Raw genomic sequence first — 17,911 nt, 5'->3', positions numbered from 1 at the left:
CATGCAGTCACCATATTTGTTTCTGGGGTTTAAATAAAGAAAAAATTAATTGTCAGTCTCACAGCCCTCTATATTACGACCATTTTTTTAATTGGGTGACTAAAACATTTCATACTATCTATACAACAAGTACAAGTAGGTGTCATCTGGCTTCTAAGTGGAAATGTTAATGTCGAGGCCGGTCTCGGTATATCTCGACACAGATTTTACACGAAAGTCATGCTGTGTTTATTGTGTATAATTTTGTTTTATTTCAGGAGATCCAGGGTTACGTGGTGAACACCTGGAAGCGGGTTGTGTTGTGGGTCTGTGCGGTGCCCACCGTGGGGCTTCTCATGCTCGTCATGTACTGGCTTCCACACCTTTACGTCAAACTTACACACGACAAATGTCCGCTTCACAAAGCAGAAGTAGTTCTCTTGAAGGTAAGTTCTCTTGAAGGTAAGCTTCACAAAGCAGAACTAGTTCTCTTGAAGGTGAGCTTCACAAAGCAGAAGTAGTTCTCTTGAAGGTAAGCTTCACAAAGCAGAAGTAGTTCTCTTGAAGGTAAGTTCTCTTGAAGGTAAGCTTCACAAAGCAGAACTAGTTCTCTTGAAGGTGAGCTTCACAAAGCAGAAGTAGTTCTCTTGAAGGTGAGCTTCACAAAGCAGAAGTAGTTCTCTTGAAGGTAAGTTCTCTTGAAGGTAAGCTTCACAAAGCAGAACTAGTTCTCTTGAAGGTGAGCTTCACAAAGCAGAAGTAGTTCTCTTGAAGGTGAGCTTCACAAAGCAGAAGTAGTTCTCTTGAAGGTGAGCTTCACAAAGCAGAACCAGTTCTCTTGAAGGTGAGCTTCACAAAGCAGAACCAGTTCTCTTGAAGGTGAGCTTCACAAAGCAGAAGTAGTTCTCTTGAAGGTAAGCTTCACAAAGCAGAACCAGTTCTCTTGAAGGTGAGCTTCACAAAGCAGAAGTAGTTCTCTTGAAGGTAAGCTTCACAAAGCAGAAGTAGTTCTCTTGAAGGTAAGTTCTCTTGAAGGTAAGCTTCACAAAGCAGAACCAGTTCTCTTGAAGGTAAGCTTCACAAAGCAGAACCAGTTCTCTTGAAGGTAAGTTCTTCTGTCCGAGTTCTTACATGTAATCTTTCTCTTGATTGCATCATTGTGCTTTAGTGGTGTCGTTAAACAAAACAAAGTTTTAAACTTTCTCTTGATTGTATGATATTTCTCCATATGCTGTTTTTTTGTGGCCACAGATGTGTTTAATTACACACATTGTATTGATGAAAATATGACCAGCCAGTCCTAAAGTCTATGTTTGAAGATTGTGGTAAGTTCCACACTGTACAGGGCTTTTAGAATTTGTACAAAATCCACCAGCCAAAGGATCAGTGATTTTTAAAATTTACTAGCCACAATTAAAAGTTTATTAGCCCTACTTTACTTAATGCAATTTTACTAATAGTAATAATTGAATATGTTACCTAAAGAGTGTGACAGAGATTAAAAACACTTAAATGTGGGGGTGAGGACAAAATATTCATATTTACAAAATAGACTTAAATGCAACATTTGACAACCTGTTTTTTTCACTAGCCATCGGGCATGGCAATAGTAGACCAACATTAAATAAAACGCTCTCACATTCTGAAATACAGGTGCCATGGAAGTGGAGCTACCATAATCTAGAAGCCCTGCTGTAGTCGGTTGTTCCGTCTCTCAGAACATTCTGCAGCCTCTTGGATACCAGTGTGAATTCAGTCAGTCCTTAATCACAAATGTTTGTGTATATGTTCCTATGGTAAAGTAACTTAGAATCGTTAGTGTATCTTATAACAAGTCAATGTTAGGACACAAACTATTACTGGTTTCTGAATGTAAGGGGAAATTACTAAGAGTGTATATTTGACATTAAATAGCCAATAAATAATTAATCAATGTTCTCTGATGGTGGTGGTGAACAAAACATAATTGACTTTATTATCTGTTTTCAGGACCAGTACAAACAGTGGTTTAAGTCCAATGTGAAAGTCATACACCAAGATGTGTTGTAAGTAAAAGTCGTGTCTTATAACTAAGAATCCGTGGACGAGAGTAGTTTGATACACACACAAATACAGTCGCTGTCACCTCCCAGCACCCCACCCGGTCAGCCACCGTTATGTTGGCCATCATCATGTGACAATGTTAGAACAGAGTTACACATGTATTATAAATGTAGGTTTGTCTCCACTTGATAAAGTCAAAAGGCGAGTTATGGGTATTACCTTTCAAATGTTTCCAACATTAAATGTCCTTATTTATGTCCATATTTCACACACTGTCTTAGATCATGGAATTTGGTTTATAGCTGCATAAATTAATATTTAAATTATTTAATTAAAATGCATAGAGAAGAACAACTGTGGAATGCAACTGTGATAGATACTGATTTGTTTTATGGTGCTTGGGACATTTAACTGCAGAATACTAGTTCAACTCAAACTTGCCAGGTATTTCTTACTGGAAAACAATCAAATAAATTAGTCATTGCATTTATTAAAGCTATTTCTGGTGGTGGTATTTTTATTTTTGGTCTGTTCCATACACAAAATGGCAGGTAATATGAATTTGTGAATATTGGTGTTACTGCGACTGTGATAGCAGCCACAACTTTTTCAGTACAGTTTTGCATTTAGATCAGTTTGTCACAAACTATAAATCCTAGGTCATTGAAACTTGTTTTATCACACATTAAAGGCTTTTGTCACAAACTATAAATCCTAGGTCATTGAAACTTGTTTTATCACACATTAAAGGCTTTTGTCACAAACTATAAATCCTAGGTCATTGAAACTTGTTTTATCACACATTAAAGGCTTTTGTAGGAGATACCGCTTGCACTATAATTTGCAATATCTCCTGTGATATTCTCCTAGGAGATATTGCTTCTTTTGTTAACGTCACTGTGTATGTTTCAGCACTAAACCTATCATTAGTGACGTCACGCCACTGTTCTGCTTGTTAACGAGTTTACCGATGCCAAATATAGTGACATTCAACCCACATTACTGACATTGTTTACAAATTATGATCGAGTAAAAAATATTGTACATTATAATCTTCTTATGATATAAAAACATGTTTGAAACATTCACTGCTATTAAATTTGGTAGCTTTTAGAGACATGTAAAGTGATATTATTGCTAAAAAATAATCTATATTGTTGCTGTTATGGTTGGGACAGAAACATTATGGTTGAGACACCACTAGTTTTGGGTCCTTAGTCTGGAACTGTCCTTGAGAATTAAGCCCACTGTAAGAGAAAATAATAATAATGGATTACGGAAATGTGTGCAAGAGAATTGTATGAATAGTGTAACTATATAGTATTCTACACAACAATATATAAGGAAGAACCACCACTGTTATGGTTGGGACAGGTGTTACATGCTATCAAGGGATACGAGTAGAGTGTGTGACAAGCATAGAAAGGATAAACTACACTAATTATTCACATTATCACTACATTTGTTATGAAATTATTCATATTAGGCACAAATAACTGATTTATTTTAATTTCTATTCATGCAGAAACAAGTAAAATGGAAAAAATTGGTTTTTGGAGACAATTACTCAATTTTCGAAAATGTACTGCAGAAATCTTATTTATTGACCAGTTTCATTGATTTTTACGATTACAAATTTTGTGGTAATTACTCTATGTAAGCATATATCATATTTATTTAAGGAAGTGTGTTATTTTAATTTGCACATAATTGTAATTTTTATAAAATATGCTTGTCACGCAAAAAGTTGCCTTTTTTCACAGGTTTTGTCAACTTTGTTGCTAGGTATCTTTACTTCCATTAGTGTGATTTGTCTGAAATTTGAAACATATATCAATTGGGTACATACAAATTAATTGACAACAAAGAGCCATCAATATCACATTAATAGTCATTTTCAGAAGCTGAAATATACTGGAGACAAGAAAATTGAGTCTTATTTGCATCAGGCCTTATTAGTCCCCTACCAGTCCAACCAGTGTGGACTATAGGTTTCATCTCCGTCCATCTGCCCATCCGTTCGTCCCACTTATAGTTTTCCAGATGATATTCAGCTGAAATTTTGTGCATAGCTTTATCATGTACTGTTACAAATCAAGTTTGACTTTCATGATGATTTGGGGCAGGATTTAGCTCAGTTGGTTGAATGCTCACTTGAGGTGCTTGCGTCACAGGATCGAACTACCTCGGTGGATCCATTCAACTGATTGGGTTATTTTCTCATTCCAACCAGTGCACCACAACTGGTCAAAGTGTGGTATGTGCATTTCCTGTCTGTGGGAAAGTGCATATAAAAGATCCCTTGCTGCATTAGGAAAAATGTAGCGGGTTTCCTCTAATGACTATGTATCAGAATTACCATTTGTTTGACATTGAATAGCCGATGATTAATTAATCAATGTGTTCTAGTGATGTTATTAAAAAAATTTTTTTTTACATAGTTATGGCCCTTGAACCTAGGGGATACAAAGATTTTTTTTTCAGATGTTTTTTTACAATACCTTGAGATATTTAGCTGAAATTTTGTATATATCTTTATCATGTTCTGTTACAGATCAACTTTGACTTTCATAGCAATTTACCCATTTTGCACAGAGTTATGCTTGTTTTTAATATTGCTACTGATAGTTTAACATCTTATATTAATGGCCGAGTTATTGGTGAGTTTGATTACACCAGGTAACAATTGTTCTTGTTTTCCAGTTCAAACGTCGAATCTGCCCCAAATTCATTGGGTCAGATCAAGACAGCAGATTCAACAGATACTCAGCTGGAAAGAATCGAGGTTTGTAGTGAAACAATGACTGGAACATTAAATACTGTACTGACATCCAAAATAAACTTTAAAAGGCTTGCAATTGTAATATGATTTAATCATATATTATTAATCATATATATATCCTCGTTTAATCAAAAACCGTATGACTAAGAGGAAAGGGCTGGTGTACATGCTCAATCATGTCAGTATATCAATTTAACGACATTAATGTTTATCTTGTTCAGTTTACAAATAAAATGTATAAAAAGGTAAGTATATAATCACACGTTATTTCTGTTCCATCAACAATTGCACCAGGTGGTAAGAAAACGTCATTTTAAAATCGAAAACCGTACTATGATGTTATCAACGTAATGGCAACAACACAAAATCAGCTTTTTCCTGCGAAAAAAAGCCATGTGACAATCACGTGACCTGAAAGTGGCTATCCGGAAGTGACCAGTCATTACTCAGTCGGATGTGTTTGATTGTGTGGATTCCGTCGTGCACCTATTGCTGTTTAGGCATGCATTTGCATTGCATTCAGTAAGATTAAAGGTTACAAATTAACTTGCATAATACATTTCATTATGCATAAAACTTATTCTTACCGGTTTTATTTTCGCATTTATAAGGAAATTTGTTTTAAGTATACGTCCTTGACAAGACGTTGTTGTCGTATCAATGATCGAACATGCACAGACATTACAAAATACCCGGAAGTAAAATAATACGGTTTTCTATTCGTACGGTTTTCGACAATTGGCGATATATATATACATACACACACACACACTAATAGTATTAGTAATTATAGAAAACCAGCAAACAGAGGTGTGATATGAAAGTATCATGAGTTCAAGATCTAAACCTCACAATACACCAAGTGTTTGTAAAGTCGTTTCTAAATGTTTTTATTTTTTTATTTAAAGCAACAATATTTATCAAATTATTAAAATTTTATGTATGTAAAGTTCTTTTTGGTTTCAGTATACATATTTCCTACTGTTTGATTACAAATATTGGTAATTATCAGGTACATGTACTCTTTAATCGAATAGTACTAACAATATGTGATATGACAGATGTCAGTCCTATAACTGGTTTAACCATTTCAAGGCCAAGGTATTTTTAGTATGAACTTGCTCAGATTGAGTTTATTTTTTAAATGTTAATGTTTTTGTAGTACATGCATCAGTTGGTTTTGTTGTTTCACCAGTTATTCAGAACAATGAGAATCATTTATCCATGGTTAATTCACATTTACTGTCAAGACATTTCACTGTTCTTTAATTCATTGTATAGCTGCAGAAAAAACTAGACAGAGTCTCAGGGCGTAACTTTATCTTCTCATTTACTTGCCATGTTTACAAAACGTTTGAAAATGAAACAGCTTTCCTAATTCTGTCAGAACCCTATTCTTTTGTTTTTCAGCACAGCGACATGTCCATTCGTTACTTCATCAGCAAAAAAGTCAAGTACATATGGGATGTTGAAAAAGATAATTTTATTAAACTCAGGTAGTGCAGATAATTAAAATATTTCAATTCAATATATAGAATTACCCGTGTTGTTAAACTTAATCAGTATACATGTAGGTAGTGGAGATAACTGAAAGATTTTAATTGAATAATCTTGAATTACCTTTATTGGCAAACTCTTGTAATGGAGATATTAAACTATTTTAATTGAATAATCTTAAATTACCTGTGTGTGTTGTACTATTTGTAGCATTGCAATGGTAATAATTCTTATTAAGAGTAGAAAGAAGCCAAGTTGTAAATTTTGTATAAGTAACCTTGACAATAGATTATTGCCAGTAGACACAAGCCAAGTTGTACTTTTGTATAAGTAACCTTGAAAATACATTATTGCCAGTAGACACAAGCCAAGTTGTACTTTTGTATAAGTAACCGTGACAATACATTATTGCCAGTAGACACAAGCCAAGTTGTACTTTTGTATAAGTAACCTTGACAATACAAGATGTATTTTTGTATAAGTAACCTTGAAAATATATTACTGCCAGTAGACACAAATCAAGATGTCCATTTTGTGTAAATAACCTTGAAAATACATTATTGCCAGTAAGCAGGCTAGGGCAAGGTTTCCATATGCATGCTTTTTGCAAACTTCCATGTATATATATATATATCTATATATATATATATATCTATGGTAAGCAGTGCATGTTTTATTTCCATTACATCATGTTCTTATTTCTTTGCCTTTTTAATGATCACTTACAGTCCTACCCTCAGGGAACATCTTTTTTCATACTATGGAATTTAATACAAGTTATTTATTTCTGAGCCAATTGTTTTCTAAATTGCACATACAGATAGTATTTTTTTGTTATTTCCAAAATGAAATTATTTACAAAAAAAACATTTATGTAGGAGGATGGGACGAACCATAGTTGATGTTGCAATGCTGTTTGTGTGCTTATCTGGCAGAAATTTCTATACTGTATTGTCAGATATATCAGCTAGTTAGTTCTTTGCAGCATAATGCTTAAATTAGGCACATATGGTTAACATACACGAGGAATCCCAATCTGACTTTTAAGCAAACTACAGACCCTTAAACATGATTGGCTCCAGGAGATATTGTAAAACCACACCTTATAAGACTTTTTGGGGTCATCCATCTTGTCTAAAATACTTCTGAAAGGGCAGGTTACATAAAAATGTTCATTTTGTATCAAAAATATATGTAAACATATTAATGACTACTCTTGAAGTCTTGAATTATCATTTAATGATGTCATCTTTGGTTTCAGAGGACTGGAGGCTGACCATTCATGTTCATATTTCCATAAACTTAGAGGCCTTAAATTTGAAAATCAGGAAAAAAGGTCAGTATATTTAACAAAGTGTAGATACATGTTGATAATTTGGTGAAACCTTGATAAGCCAGTAATTCAGAAAGCTCACCTTAGGTTTCAACTGATGACAAATTGTCTACTAATTATTCATTAACATGGACATTCAGTGACAGATTCAGATACGTGCTACATGTAGACATTTAACAGAGGGCAAAACGTCTGACAAAATGCCACTAATTCCACAAGATGACAAATGGCGTATATCTCTGTAGCTTTAAAGAGGCGGGACGTAGCCCAGTGGTACAGAGCTGACTCGATGCGCAGTCAATGTGGGATCGATCCCCATCGGTGGGCCCATTGGGCTATTTCTCGTTCCAGCCAGTGCACCACGACTGGTATATAGCCGGCTGTGGTATGTACTACCCTGTTTGTGGGATGGTGCATATAAAAGATCCCTTGCTGCTAATCGAAAAGAGTAGCCCATGAAGTGGCGACAGCGGGTTTCCTCTCTATATCTGTGTGGTCCTTAACCATATGTCTGACGCCATATAACCGTAAATAAAATGTGTTGAGTGCGTTAAATAAAACATTTCCCTCCTTGTATCTATAAACAATATTTTTTGATACACGTGTAGTTGGATAATATAATAAACTACAATACTGCTGAATTTTAAAAACAACTTTCTGCTCTTTTCGTCTTCCATTTTTAATACTGTGTATACCATATATTGTCTAGCAATTTTCCTCTTCCCCCCCCCCCCCCCACATCAACCAAACATTGAAATCACTGTATTATACTAGTATGGTAGACACCAAATGGCTGTAGTTTAAAATTTGCTGAGGTGTCGTCAAATAGATATTCCTGTCATGTCATAATTTTTAAATCAAAGAATTTTTTTATTTTAAAGTAGTTTTTTTCTGTAATAAGAATAATATATGCATTTTATAACTTCGGAGTGCTCAATACATGCATTTTATTTATTTGAAAATGTTTTTCAGACGTGTGCTTTATGGTCCAAATTCCATCAGAGTTCATGTTACTTCAATATTGGTACTACTTTTCAAAGAGGTAAGAGGCCATCACATTAATATGTACGCCCAGTGCTCGGTTAGCAGAGGAGATCGGGAGCCCGCCAGTACTCGAAGAAATCATATTGAACTCTCTAACTTCTGAAACATTTGTCCACCAGTCTGCTATAATACATACAGAGGATTCGTCACGAGTTTAAATTTTTTTTTGAAAAACAAATTATAGCATTGTTATTTTTGTTTATCCCATCCATCTACCCATCCGTCTGTTCCATTTTCTCAGATTTTGCTCTCTATTTTCAAGAGGCGAGACTTGGCCAAGTGGAAAAGTGCTCGTCCATTGAACTATTTCTTGCTGGAGCAAGTGCACCAGGACTGGTATATCAAAGGCTGTGGTATGTGCTATCCTGTCTGGGATGGTGCATATAAAAGATCCCTTGCTACGAATGGAAAAATATAGTGGGTTTTCTCTCTAAGATTATTTGTCAGAATTTCCAAATATTTGAGATGATTAATAAATCAATGTGCTCTAGTGGTGTCGTTAAACAACACTAACCTTAACCTTATTTTCTAGGTTCTGTCTCCATTCTATGTGTTCCAAGTGTTCAGCATGTGTCTGTGGTATGCTGATCAGTATGAGATATATGCCACATGTATTCTCCTCATCTCAACGTTATCCATTGTGGTCACCATCTATCAAACAAGAAAGGTAAGCTTTCAAAACACAAAGTACACAGTATGGAGGTGAGTTATGTAGAGGATTCGTCACAAGTGTTTTTATACGCCTGTCTATTATGGGTCATATTATGGTATGGTGTTGTATGTCCGTCTGTTAAGTTTTTCATGTCTGGACCATATCTTGCATACAGGACCACCAAACCTCACATATAGGAACAACTTGGGATGGTGGTGTGTCGCATACTATTACTAGGTCACTGTGACCTACTTTTTATGGTCTACTGCACATAGCAGTAAATCCTTGTCCAGACCATATCTTGCATACAGACACATACAGGACCATCAAACCTCACATTTAGGAACAACTTGGGATGATGGTGTATCGCGTACTATTACTAGGTCGCTGTGACCTACTTTTCAGTCTACTGCACATAACATTAAATCATATCTTGCATACAATTTCATACATGTCGTTGGTACAAAAGAAAGTGTTGATCTATCCCATTGCAAACATTTCACATAATTAGAATTGAATCATACCCATAACATATTCATTAATATCTATGGTTTTCCATCAAACTCCTGACAGGCGTATCATGTACTCTTGTTTAATATGAAATTATCAACCGAGTCTGTGCTAATTGGTATATGTGGAGGCTCTGACAAGTCACAGACCAATTAACTTTATTTTACATATTAAAAAAAACACGAGTAGCGAGTTCTTGTTAACCTATAACGCTTCGAACATAACATAGTAATTTGATATTTAGTAAATTACAATATTAAAGTCACATCCATGGGTAATTTGATGTCATCACGATTAACACAAATATAGTTTTCATGTCGTGCATTTTAACTAAATCTATGAAAATTGAGGTATACTGGTCTTGTTTGGCTTGTAAACAAATGACCCATTGAAAGCAAAACATTATTAAGTAGGTTAATAATGGTAAATATCAAATGGATTTATGACATGGATATTATGGGTAAGTTATAGGATAAATTGTATATATGCCATACCTGAACATGCTTGTCAAACCAAGTTAACCACAGTTGCATTTCATCAGCTTTGTTAATGTCTGAACTGGTTATTACTTGTTTCTACAATGTTCCACAGTTGCATTTCATCAGCTTTGTTAATGTCTGAACTGGTTAGTACTGGTTTCTACAATGTTCCACAGTTGCATTTCATCAGCTTTGTTAATGTCTGAACTGGTTAGTACTGGTTTCTACAATGTTCCACAATGCATTATTTAAAGGCACTGACCCTGATTATTAAGTACTGTAAAATATATTTGGTTATTTTGGGGGTTTTGTTTTCACTTTTAGAAAATTCAATTTTGATTTTGGCCATCCTGGTGTTTGTGATACTTCAAAATGCAGTTTATGTTGTACAGAAAACAGTATATATCTTGGAAACTTGTGTCAGTGACTTTAATTGATCCATTCGTCTGTCCATCCATCCATCCATCCATCCACCCACCCACCCATTCATTCATTCATTGCTTACATCACATGAATTATTTTGTTTGTTTTGTAGATGCAAAGAGCATTAAGGAACACGATAACGTTGTCGTCCATTGTAACGGTGTGTAGGGGAACACCTGATGGTAAGACATGTGGCAGTCAGAACAGTCTGTGTGATAGTTTGTACATGGTCTCACAATGTACTTTTGTAGTAGTCAAAACCAAATATAATCACGGGGAATGCCTTTTGGTTTGTCATTCAATTGAATCTTTCAAGTGTAAATGTGTGAGCAAAGGTAATAAACTTCTTTATACCCATATGGTCTACAATAAATGGTTACATGAATATTGTATATTCCCACACTGTCTTTGTGGCATGGTCATAATAGTACATTAAAAACTGTTATGACACATTTCTAATGTCACTATATAGTTGCTATAGCAGCTGCAAGGTTGCGACAGTTGCATCTCTGATATTGACATCATATGGCATCACTGTCATCGCTGGATGTTTTTTTAACACAATTGAGACAGGATTACAATCATATTAAATGTTTGCTATATATCACAGTTTGTGGATAATTAATAAATTATAACATTCACATGAGTTCAGTATGGCATTCCTGCTCGTGCAATAATCTATATATATTTTAGCCTTTCATTTGTCAAAATTATTACTGTACAGTAGAGTAAAGGTTACAAAGCGGTTTCTTTTATCTACATTTTCAGAATTTGAGAGTATTTATGGTTATATTCTTTTCTACCTGTATTTCAGAATGTGAGAGTGTTTTGTGTTATATTCTTTTCTACCTGTATTTCAGAGTGTGAGAGTGTTTTGTGTTATATTCTTTTCTACCTGTATTTCAGAGTGTGAGAGTGTTTTGTGTTATATTCTTTTCTACCTGTATTTCAGAATGTGAGAGTGTTTTGTGTTATATTCTTTTCTACCTGTATTTCAGAATGTGAGAGTGTTTTGTGTTATATTCTTTTCTACCTGTATTTCAGAGTGTGAGAGTGTTTTGTGTTATATTCTTTTCTACCTGTATTTCAGAATGTGAGAGTGTTTTGTGTTATATTCTTTTCTACCTGTATTTCAGAATGTGAGAGTGTTTTGTGTTATATTCTTTTCTACCTGTATTTCAGAATGTGAGAGTGTTTTGTGTTATATTGTATTGTATTCTACTAGTATTTCAGAGTGTGAGAGTGTTTTGTGTTATATTCTTTTCTACCTGTATTTCAGAATGTGAGAGTGTTTTGTGTTATATTCTTTTCTACCTGTATTTCAGAATGTGAGAGTGTTTTGTGTTATATTCTTTTCTACCTGTATTTCAGAATGTGAGAGTGTTTTGTGTTATATTCTTTTCTACCTGTATTTCAGAATGTGAGAGTGTTTTGTGTTATATTCTTTTCTACCTGTATTTCAGAGTGTGAGAGTGTTTTGTGTTATATTCTTTTCTACCTGTATTTCAGAATGTGAGAGTGTTTTGTGTTATATTCTTTTCTACCTGTATTTCAGAGTGTGAGAGTGTTTTGTGTTATATTCTTTTCTACCTGTATTTCAGAATGTGAGAGTGTTTTGTGTTATATTCTTTTCTACCTGTATTTCAGAATGTGAGAGTGTTTTGTGTTATATTCTTTCCTACCTGTATTTCAGAATGTGAGAGTGTTTTGTGTTATATTCTTTTCTACCTGTATTTCAGAGTGTGAGAGTGTTTTGTGTTATATTCTTTTCTACCTGTATTTCAGAGTGTGAGAGTGTTTTGTGTTATATTCTTTTCTACCTGTATTTCAGAATGTGAGAGTGTTTTGTGTTATATTCTTTTCTACCTGTATTTCAGAGTGTGAGAGTGTTTTGTGTTATATTCTTTTCTACCTGTATTTCAGAATGTGAGAGTGTTTTGTGTTATATTCTTTTCTACCTGTATTTCAGAATGTGAGAGTGTTTTGTGTTATATTCTTTTCTACCTGTATTTCAGAATGTGAGAGTGTTTTGTGTTGTATTGTATTGTATTCTACTAGTATTTCAGAATGTGAGAGTGTTTTGTGTTATATTCTTTTCTACCTGTATTTCAGAATGTGAGAGTGTTTTGTGTTATATTCTTTTCTACCTGTATTTCAGAATGTGAGAGTGTTTTGTGTTATATTCTTTTCTACCTGTATTTCAGAATGTGAGAGTGTTTTGTGTTATATTCTTTTCTACCTGTATTTCAGAATGTGAGAGTGTTTTGTGTTATATTCTTTTCTACCTGTATTTCAGAATGTGAGAGTGTTTTGTGTTGTATTGTATTGTATTCTACTAGTATTTCAGAATGTGAGAGTGTTTTGTGTTATATTCTATTCTACCTGTATTTCAGAATGTGAGAGTGTTTTGTGTTATATTCTTTTCTACCTGTATTTCAGAATGTGAGAGTGTTTTGTGTTATATTCTTTTCTACCTGTATTTCAGAATGTGAGAGTGTTTTGTGTTATATTCTTTTCTACCTGTATTTCAGAATGTGAGAGTGTTTTGTGTTATATTCTTTTCTACCTGTATTTCAGAATGTGAGAGTGTTTTGTGTTTGTTATATGTGAGAGTGTTTCTACCTGTATTTCAGAATGTGAGAGTGTTTTGTGTTATATTCTTTTCTACCTGTATTTCAGAATGTGAGAGTGTTTTGTGTTATATTCTTGTATTCTACCTGTATTCTTTTCTACCTGTATTCAGAATGTGAGAGTGTTTTGTGTTGTTTTGTGTTATATTCTTTTCTACCTGTATTTCAGAATGTGAGAGTGTTTTGTGTTGTATTGTATTGTATTCTACTAGTATTTCAGAATGTGAGAGTGTTTTGTGTTATATTGTTTTCTACCTGTATTTCAGAATGTGAGAGTGTTTTGTGTTGTATTGTATTGTATTCTACTAGTATTTCAGAATGTGAGAGTGTTTTGTGTTATATTGTGTTCTACCTGTATTTCAGAATGTGAGAGTGTTTTGTGTTTTATTCTGTTCTACCTGTATTTCAGAATGTGATAGTGTTTTGTGTTTTATTGTGTTCTACCTGTATTTCAGAATGTGATAGTGTTTTGTGTTATACTGTGTTCTACCTGTATTTCAGAGTGTGAGAGTGTTTTGTGTTTTATTGTGTTCTACCTGTATTTCAGAGTGTGAGAGTGTTTTGTGTTATACTGTGTTCTACCTGTATTTCAGAGTGTGAGAGTGTTTTGTGTTTTATTGTGTTCTACCTGTATTTCAGAGTGTGAGAGTGTTTTGTGTTATATTGTGTTCTACCTGTATTTCAGAGTGTGAGAGTGTTTTGTGTTTTATTGTTTTCAGAGTATTTTGTGTTCTACTTGTATTGTATTTCAGAGTGTGAGAGTGTTTTGTGTTTTATTGTGTTCTACTTGTATTTCAGAGTGTGAGAGTGTTTTGTGTTATATTCTTTTCTACCTGTATTTCAGAATGTGAGAGTGTTTTGTGTTATATTGTATCTGTATTGTGAGAGTGTTTTGTGTTAGTATTTCAGAATGTGAGAGTGTTTTGTGTTATACTGTGTTCTACCTGTATTTCAGAATGTGAGAGTGTTTTGTGTTATATTCTTGTATTTCAGAATGTGAGAGTGTTTTGTGTTATATTCTTTTCTACCTGTATTTCAGAATGTGAGAGTGTTTTGTGTTGTATTGTATTGTATTCTACTAGTATTTCAGAATGTGAGAGTGTTTTGTGTTATATTCTTTTCTACCTGTATTTCAGAATGTGAGAGTGTTTTGTGTTATATTCTTTTCTACCTGTATTTCAGAATGTGAGAGTGTTTTGTGTTATATTGTATTCTATTCTACTAGTATTTCAGAATGTGAGAGTGTTTTGTGTTGTATTGTGTTTTGTGTTATATTCTACTACCTGTATTTCAGAATGTGAGAGTGTTTTGTGTTATATTCTTTTCTACCTGTATTTCAGAATGTGAGAGTGTTTTGTGTTATATTCTTTTCTACCTGTATTTCAGAATGTGAGAGTGTTTTGTGTTATATTCTTTTCTACCTGTATTTCAGAATGTGAGAGTGTTTTGTGTTATATTGTATTCTACCTGTATTTCTACTTTTGTGTATTTCAGAGTGTGAGAGTGTTTTGTGTTATATTCTTTTCTACCTGTATTTCAGAATGTGAGAGTGTTTTGTGTTATATTCTTTTCTACCTGTATTTCAGAAGAGTGTGAGAGTGTTTTGTGTTATATTCTTTTCTACCTGTATTTCAGAATGTGAGAGTGTTTTGTGTTATATTCTTTTCTACCTGTATTTCAGAATGTGAGAGTGTTTTGTGTTATATTCTTTTCTACCTGTATTTCAGAGTGTGAGAGTGTTTTGTGTTATATTCTTTTCTACCTGTATTTCAGAGTGTGAGAGTGTTTTGTGTTATATTCTTTTCTACCTGTATTTCAGAGTGTGAGAGTGTTTTGTGTTATATTGTATTGTATTCTACTAGTATTTCAGAGTGAGAGTGTGTTAGACCTGTGTTGTTTTGTGTTATATTCTTTTCTACCTGTATTTCAGAATGTGAGAGTGTTTTTTGTGTTATATTTCTGTTTCTACCTGTATTTCAGAGTGTGAGAGTGTTTTGTGTTATATTCTTTTCTACCTGTATTTCAGAGTGTGAGAGTGTTTTGTGTTATACTCTGTTCTACCTGTATTTCAGAATGTGAGAGTGTTTTGTGTTATATTCTTTTCTACCTGTATTTCAGAATGTGAGAGTGTTTTGTGTTATATTCTTTTCTACCTGTATTTCAGAATGTGAGAGTGTTTTGTGTTGTATTGTATTGTATTCTACTAGTATTTCAGAATGTGAGAGTGTTTTGTGTTATATTCTTTTCTACCTGTATTTCAGAATGTGAGAGTGTTTTGTGTTGTATTGTATTCTACTAGTATTTCAGAATGTGAGAGTGTTTTGTGTTTTATTGTGTTCTACCTGTATTTCAGAGTGTGAGAGTGTTTTGTGTTATATTGTGTTCTACCTGTATTTCAGAGTGTGAGAGTGTTTTGTGTTATATACCTGTATTTCAGAATGTGAGAGTGTTTTGTGTTATATTCTGTTCTACCTGTATTTCAGAGTGTGAGAGTGTTTTGTGTTATATTGTATTGTTCTACCTGTATTTCAGAATGTGAGAGTGTTTTGTGTTATATTGTGTTCTACCTGTATTTCAGAGTGTGAGAGTGTTTGTGTGTTATATTGTGTTCTACCTGTATTTCAGAGTGTGAGAGTGTTTTGTGTTATATTGTGTTCTACCTGTATTTCAGACCTGTATTTCAGTGTGAGAGTGTTTTGTGTTATATTGTCTTGTATTTCAGAGTGTGAGAGTGTTTTGTGTTTTATTGTGTTCTACCTGTATTTCAGAGTGTGAGAGTGTTTTGTGTTATATTGTGTTCTACCTGTATTTCAGAGTGTGAGAGTGTTTTGTGTTTTATTGTGTTCTACCTGTATTTCAGAGTGTGAGAGTGTTTTGTGTTATATTGTGTTCTATATTGTGTTCTACCTGTATTTCAGAGTGTGAGAGTGTTTTGTGTTTATACCTGTATTTCAGAATGTGAGAGTGTTTTGTGTTATATTCTTTTCTACCTGTATTTCAGAGTGTGAGAGTGTTTTGTGTTGTATTGTATTGTATTCTACTAGTATTTCAGAATGTGAGAGTGTTTTGTGTTATATTGTGTTCTACCTGTATTTCAGAGTGTGAGAGTGTTTTGTGTTGTTATTGTGTTCTACTTGTATTTCAGAGTGTGAGAGTGTTTTGTGTTTTATTGTGTTCTACCTGTATTTCAGAGTGTGAGAGTGTTGTTGTGTTTCTATTGTGTTTCTACCTGTGATTTCAGAGTGTTCAGTGTTTTGTGTTTTATTGTGTTCTACCTGTATTTCAGAGTGTGAGAGTGTTTTGTGTTAGTGTTCTACCTGTATTTCAGAGTTGTTTTGTGTTTTATTGTGTTCTACTTGTATTTCAGAGTGTGAGAGTGTTTTGTGTTATATTGTGTTCTACTTGTATTTCAGAGTGTGAGAGTGTTTTGTGTTTTATTGTGTTCTACCTGTATTTCAGAATGTGAGAGTGTTTTGTGTTTTATTGTGTTCTACCTGTATTTCAGAGTGTGATAGTGTTTTGTGTTTTATTGTGTTCTACCAGAGTGTGAGAGTGTTTTGTACCTGTATTTTTTCTAGATTTCAGAATGTGAGAGTGTTTTGTGTTATATTGTTTCTACATTTCAGAGTGTGAGAGTGTTTTGTGTTATATTGTGTTCTACCTGTATTTCAGAGTGTGAGAGTGTTTTGTGTTATATTGTGTTCTACCTGTATTTCAGAGTGTGAGAGTGTTTTGTGTTATATTGTGTTCTACCTGTATTTCAGAGTGTGAGAGTGTTTTGTGTTTTATTGTGTTCTACCTGTATTTCAGAGTGTGAGAGTGTTTTGTGTTATACTGTGTTCTACCTGTATTTCAGAGTGTGAGAGTGTTTTGTGTTTATTGTGTTCTACCTGTATTTCAGAAGAGTGTTTTGTGTTTTATTGTGTTCTACCTGTATTTCAGAATGTGAGAGTGTTTTGTGTTATATTGTGTTCTACCTGTATTTCAGAGTGTGAGAGTGTTTTGTGTTATATTGTGTTCTACCTGTATTTCAGAATGTGAGAGTGTTTTGTGTTGTATTGTATTGTATTCTACTAGTATTTCAGAATGTGAGAGTGTTTTGTGTTATACTGTGTTCTACCTGTATTTCAGAATGTGAGAGTGTTTTGTGTTTTATTGTGTTCTACCTGTATTTCAGAATGTGAGAGTGTTTTGTGTTTTATTGTGTTCTATTGTGAGAGTGTTCTACCTGTATTTCAGAATGTGAGAGTGTTTTGTGTTTTATGTGTTTCTACTTGTATTTCAGAGTGTGAGAGTGTTTTGTGTTATATTGTGTTCTACCTGTATTTCAGAATGTGAGAGTGTTTTGTGTTATATTGTGTTCTACCTGTATTTCAGAGTGTGAGAGTGTTTTGTGTTATACTGTGTTCTACCTGTATTTCAGAATGTGAGGGTGTTTTGTGTTATATTGTGTTCTACCTGTATTTCAGAGTGTGAGAGTGTTTTGTGTTCTACCTGTGTTTCAGAGTATGAGAGTGTTTTGTGTTTTATTGTGTTCTA

General features: G+C 33.8%; 1 protein-coding gene across 1 annotated transcript in view; it reads left to right on the top strand.

The window, feature by feature from the left end:
* LOC121390428 (probable cation-transporting ATPase 13A3) overlaps positions 1–17,911 on the top strand; it is an 86,508-nt gene that overhangs the window by 26,689 nt on the left and 41,908 nt on the right. Inside the window, 8 exon segments of the mRNA XM_041522239.1 lie at positions 258–425; positions 1,969–2,024; positions 4,726–4,807; positions 6,215–6,300; positions 7,563–7,637; positions 8,607–8,676; positions 9,211–9,345; positions 10,855–10,924. Of these exon segments, the coding sequence (XP_041378173.1) occupies positions 258–425; positions 1,969–2,024; positions 4,726–4,807; positions 6,215–6,300; positions 7,563–7,637; positions 8,607–8,676; positions 9,211–9,345; positions 10,855–10,924 (742 nt within the window).

This window comes from Gigantopelta aegis, chromosome 15 (genome assembly GCF_016097555.1).
Source record: "Gigantopelta aegis isolate Gae_Host chromosome 15, Gae_host_genome, whole genome shotgun sequence".
In the NCBI taxonomy this organism is placed as follows: Eukaryota; Metazoa; Mollusca; class Gastropoda; order Neomphalida; family Peltospiridae; genus Gigantopelta; species Gigantopelta aegis.
Note: the sequence above shows the minus strand (reverse complement) of the source record. Positions and strands in the feature narration are given on the sequence as shown.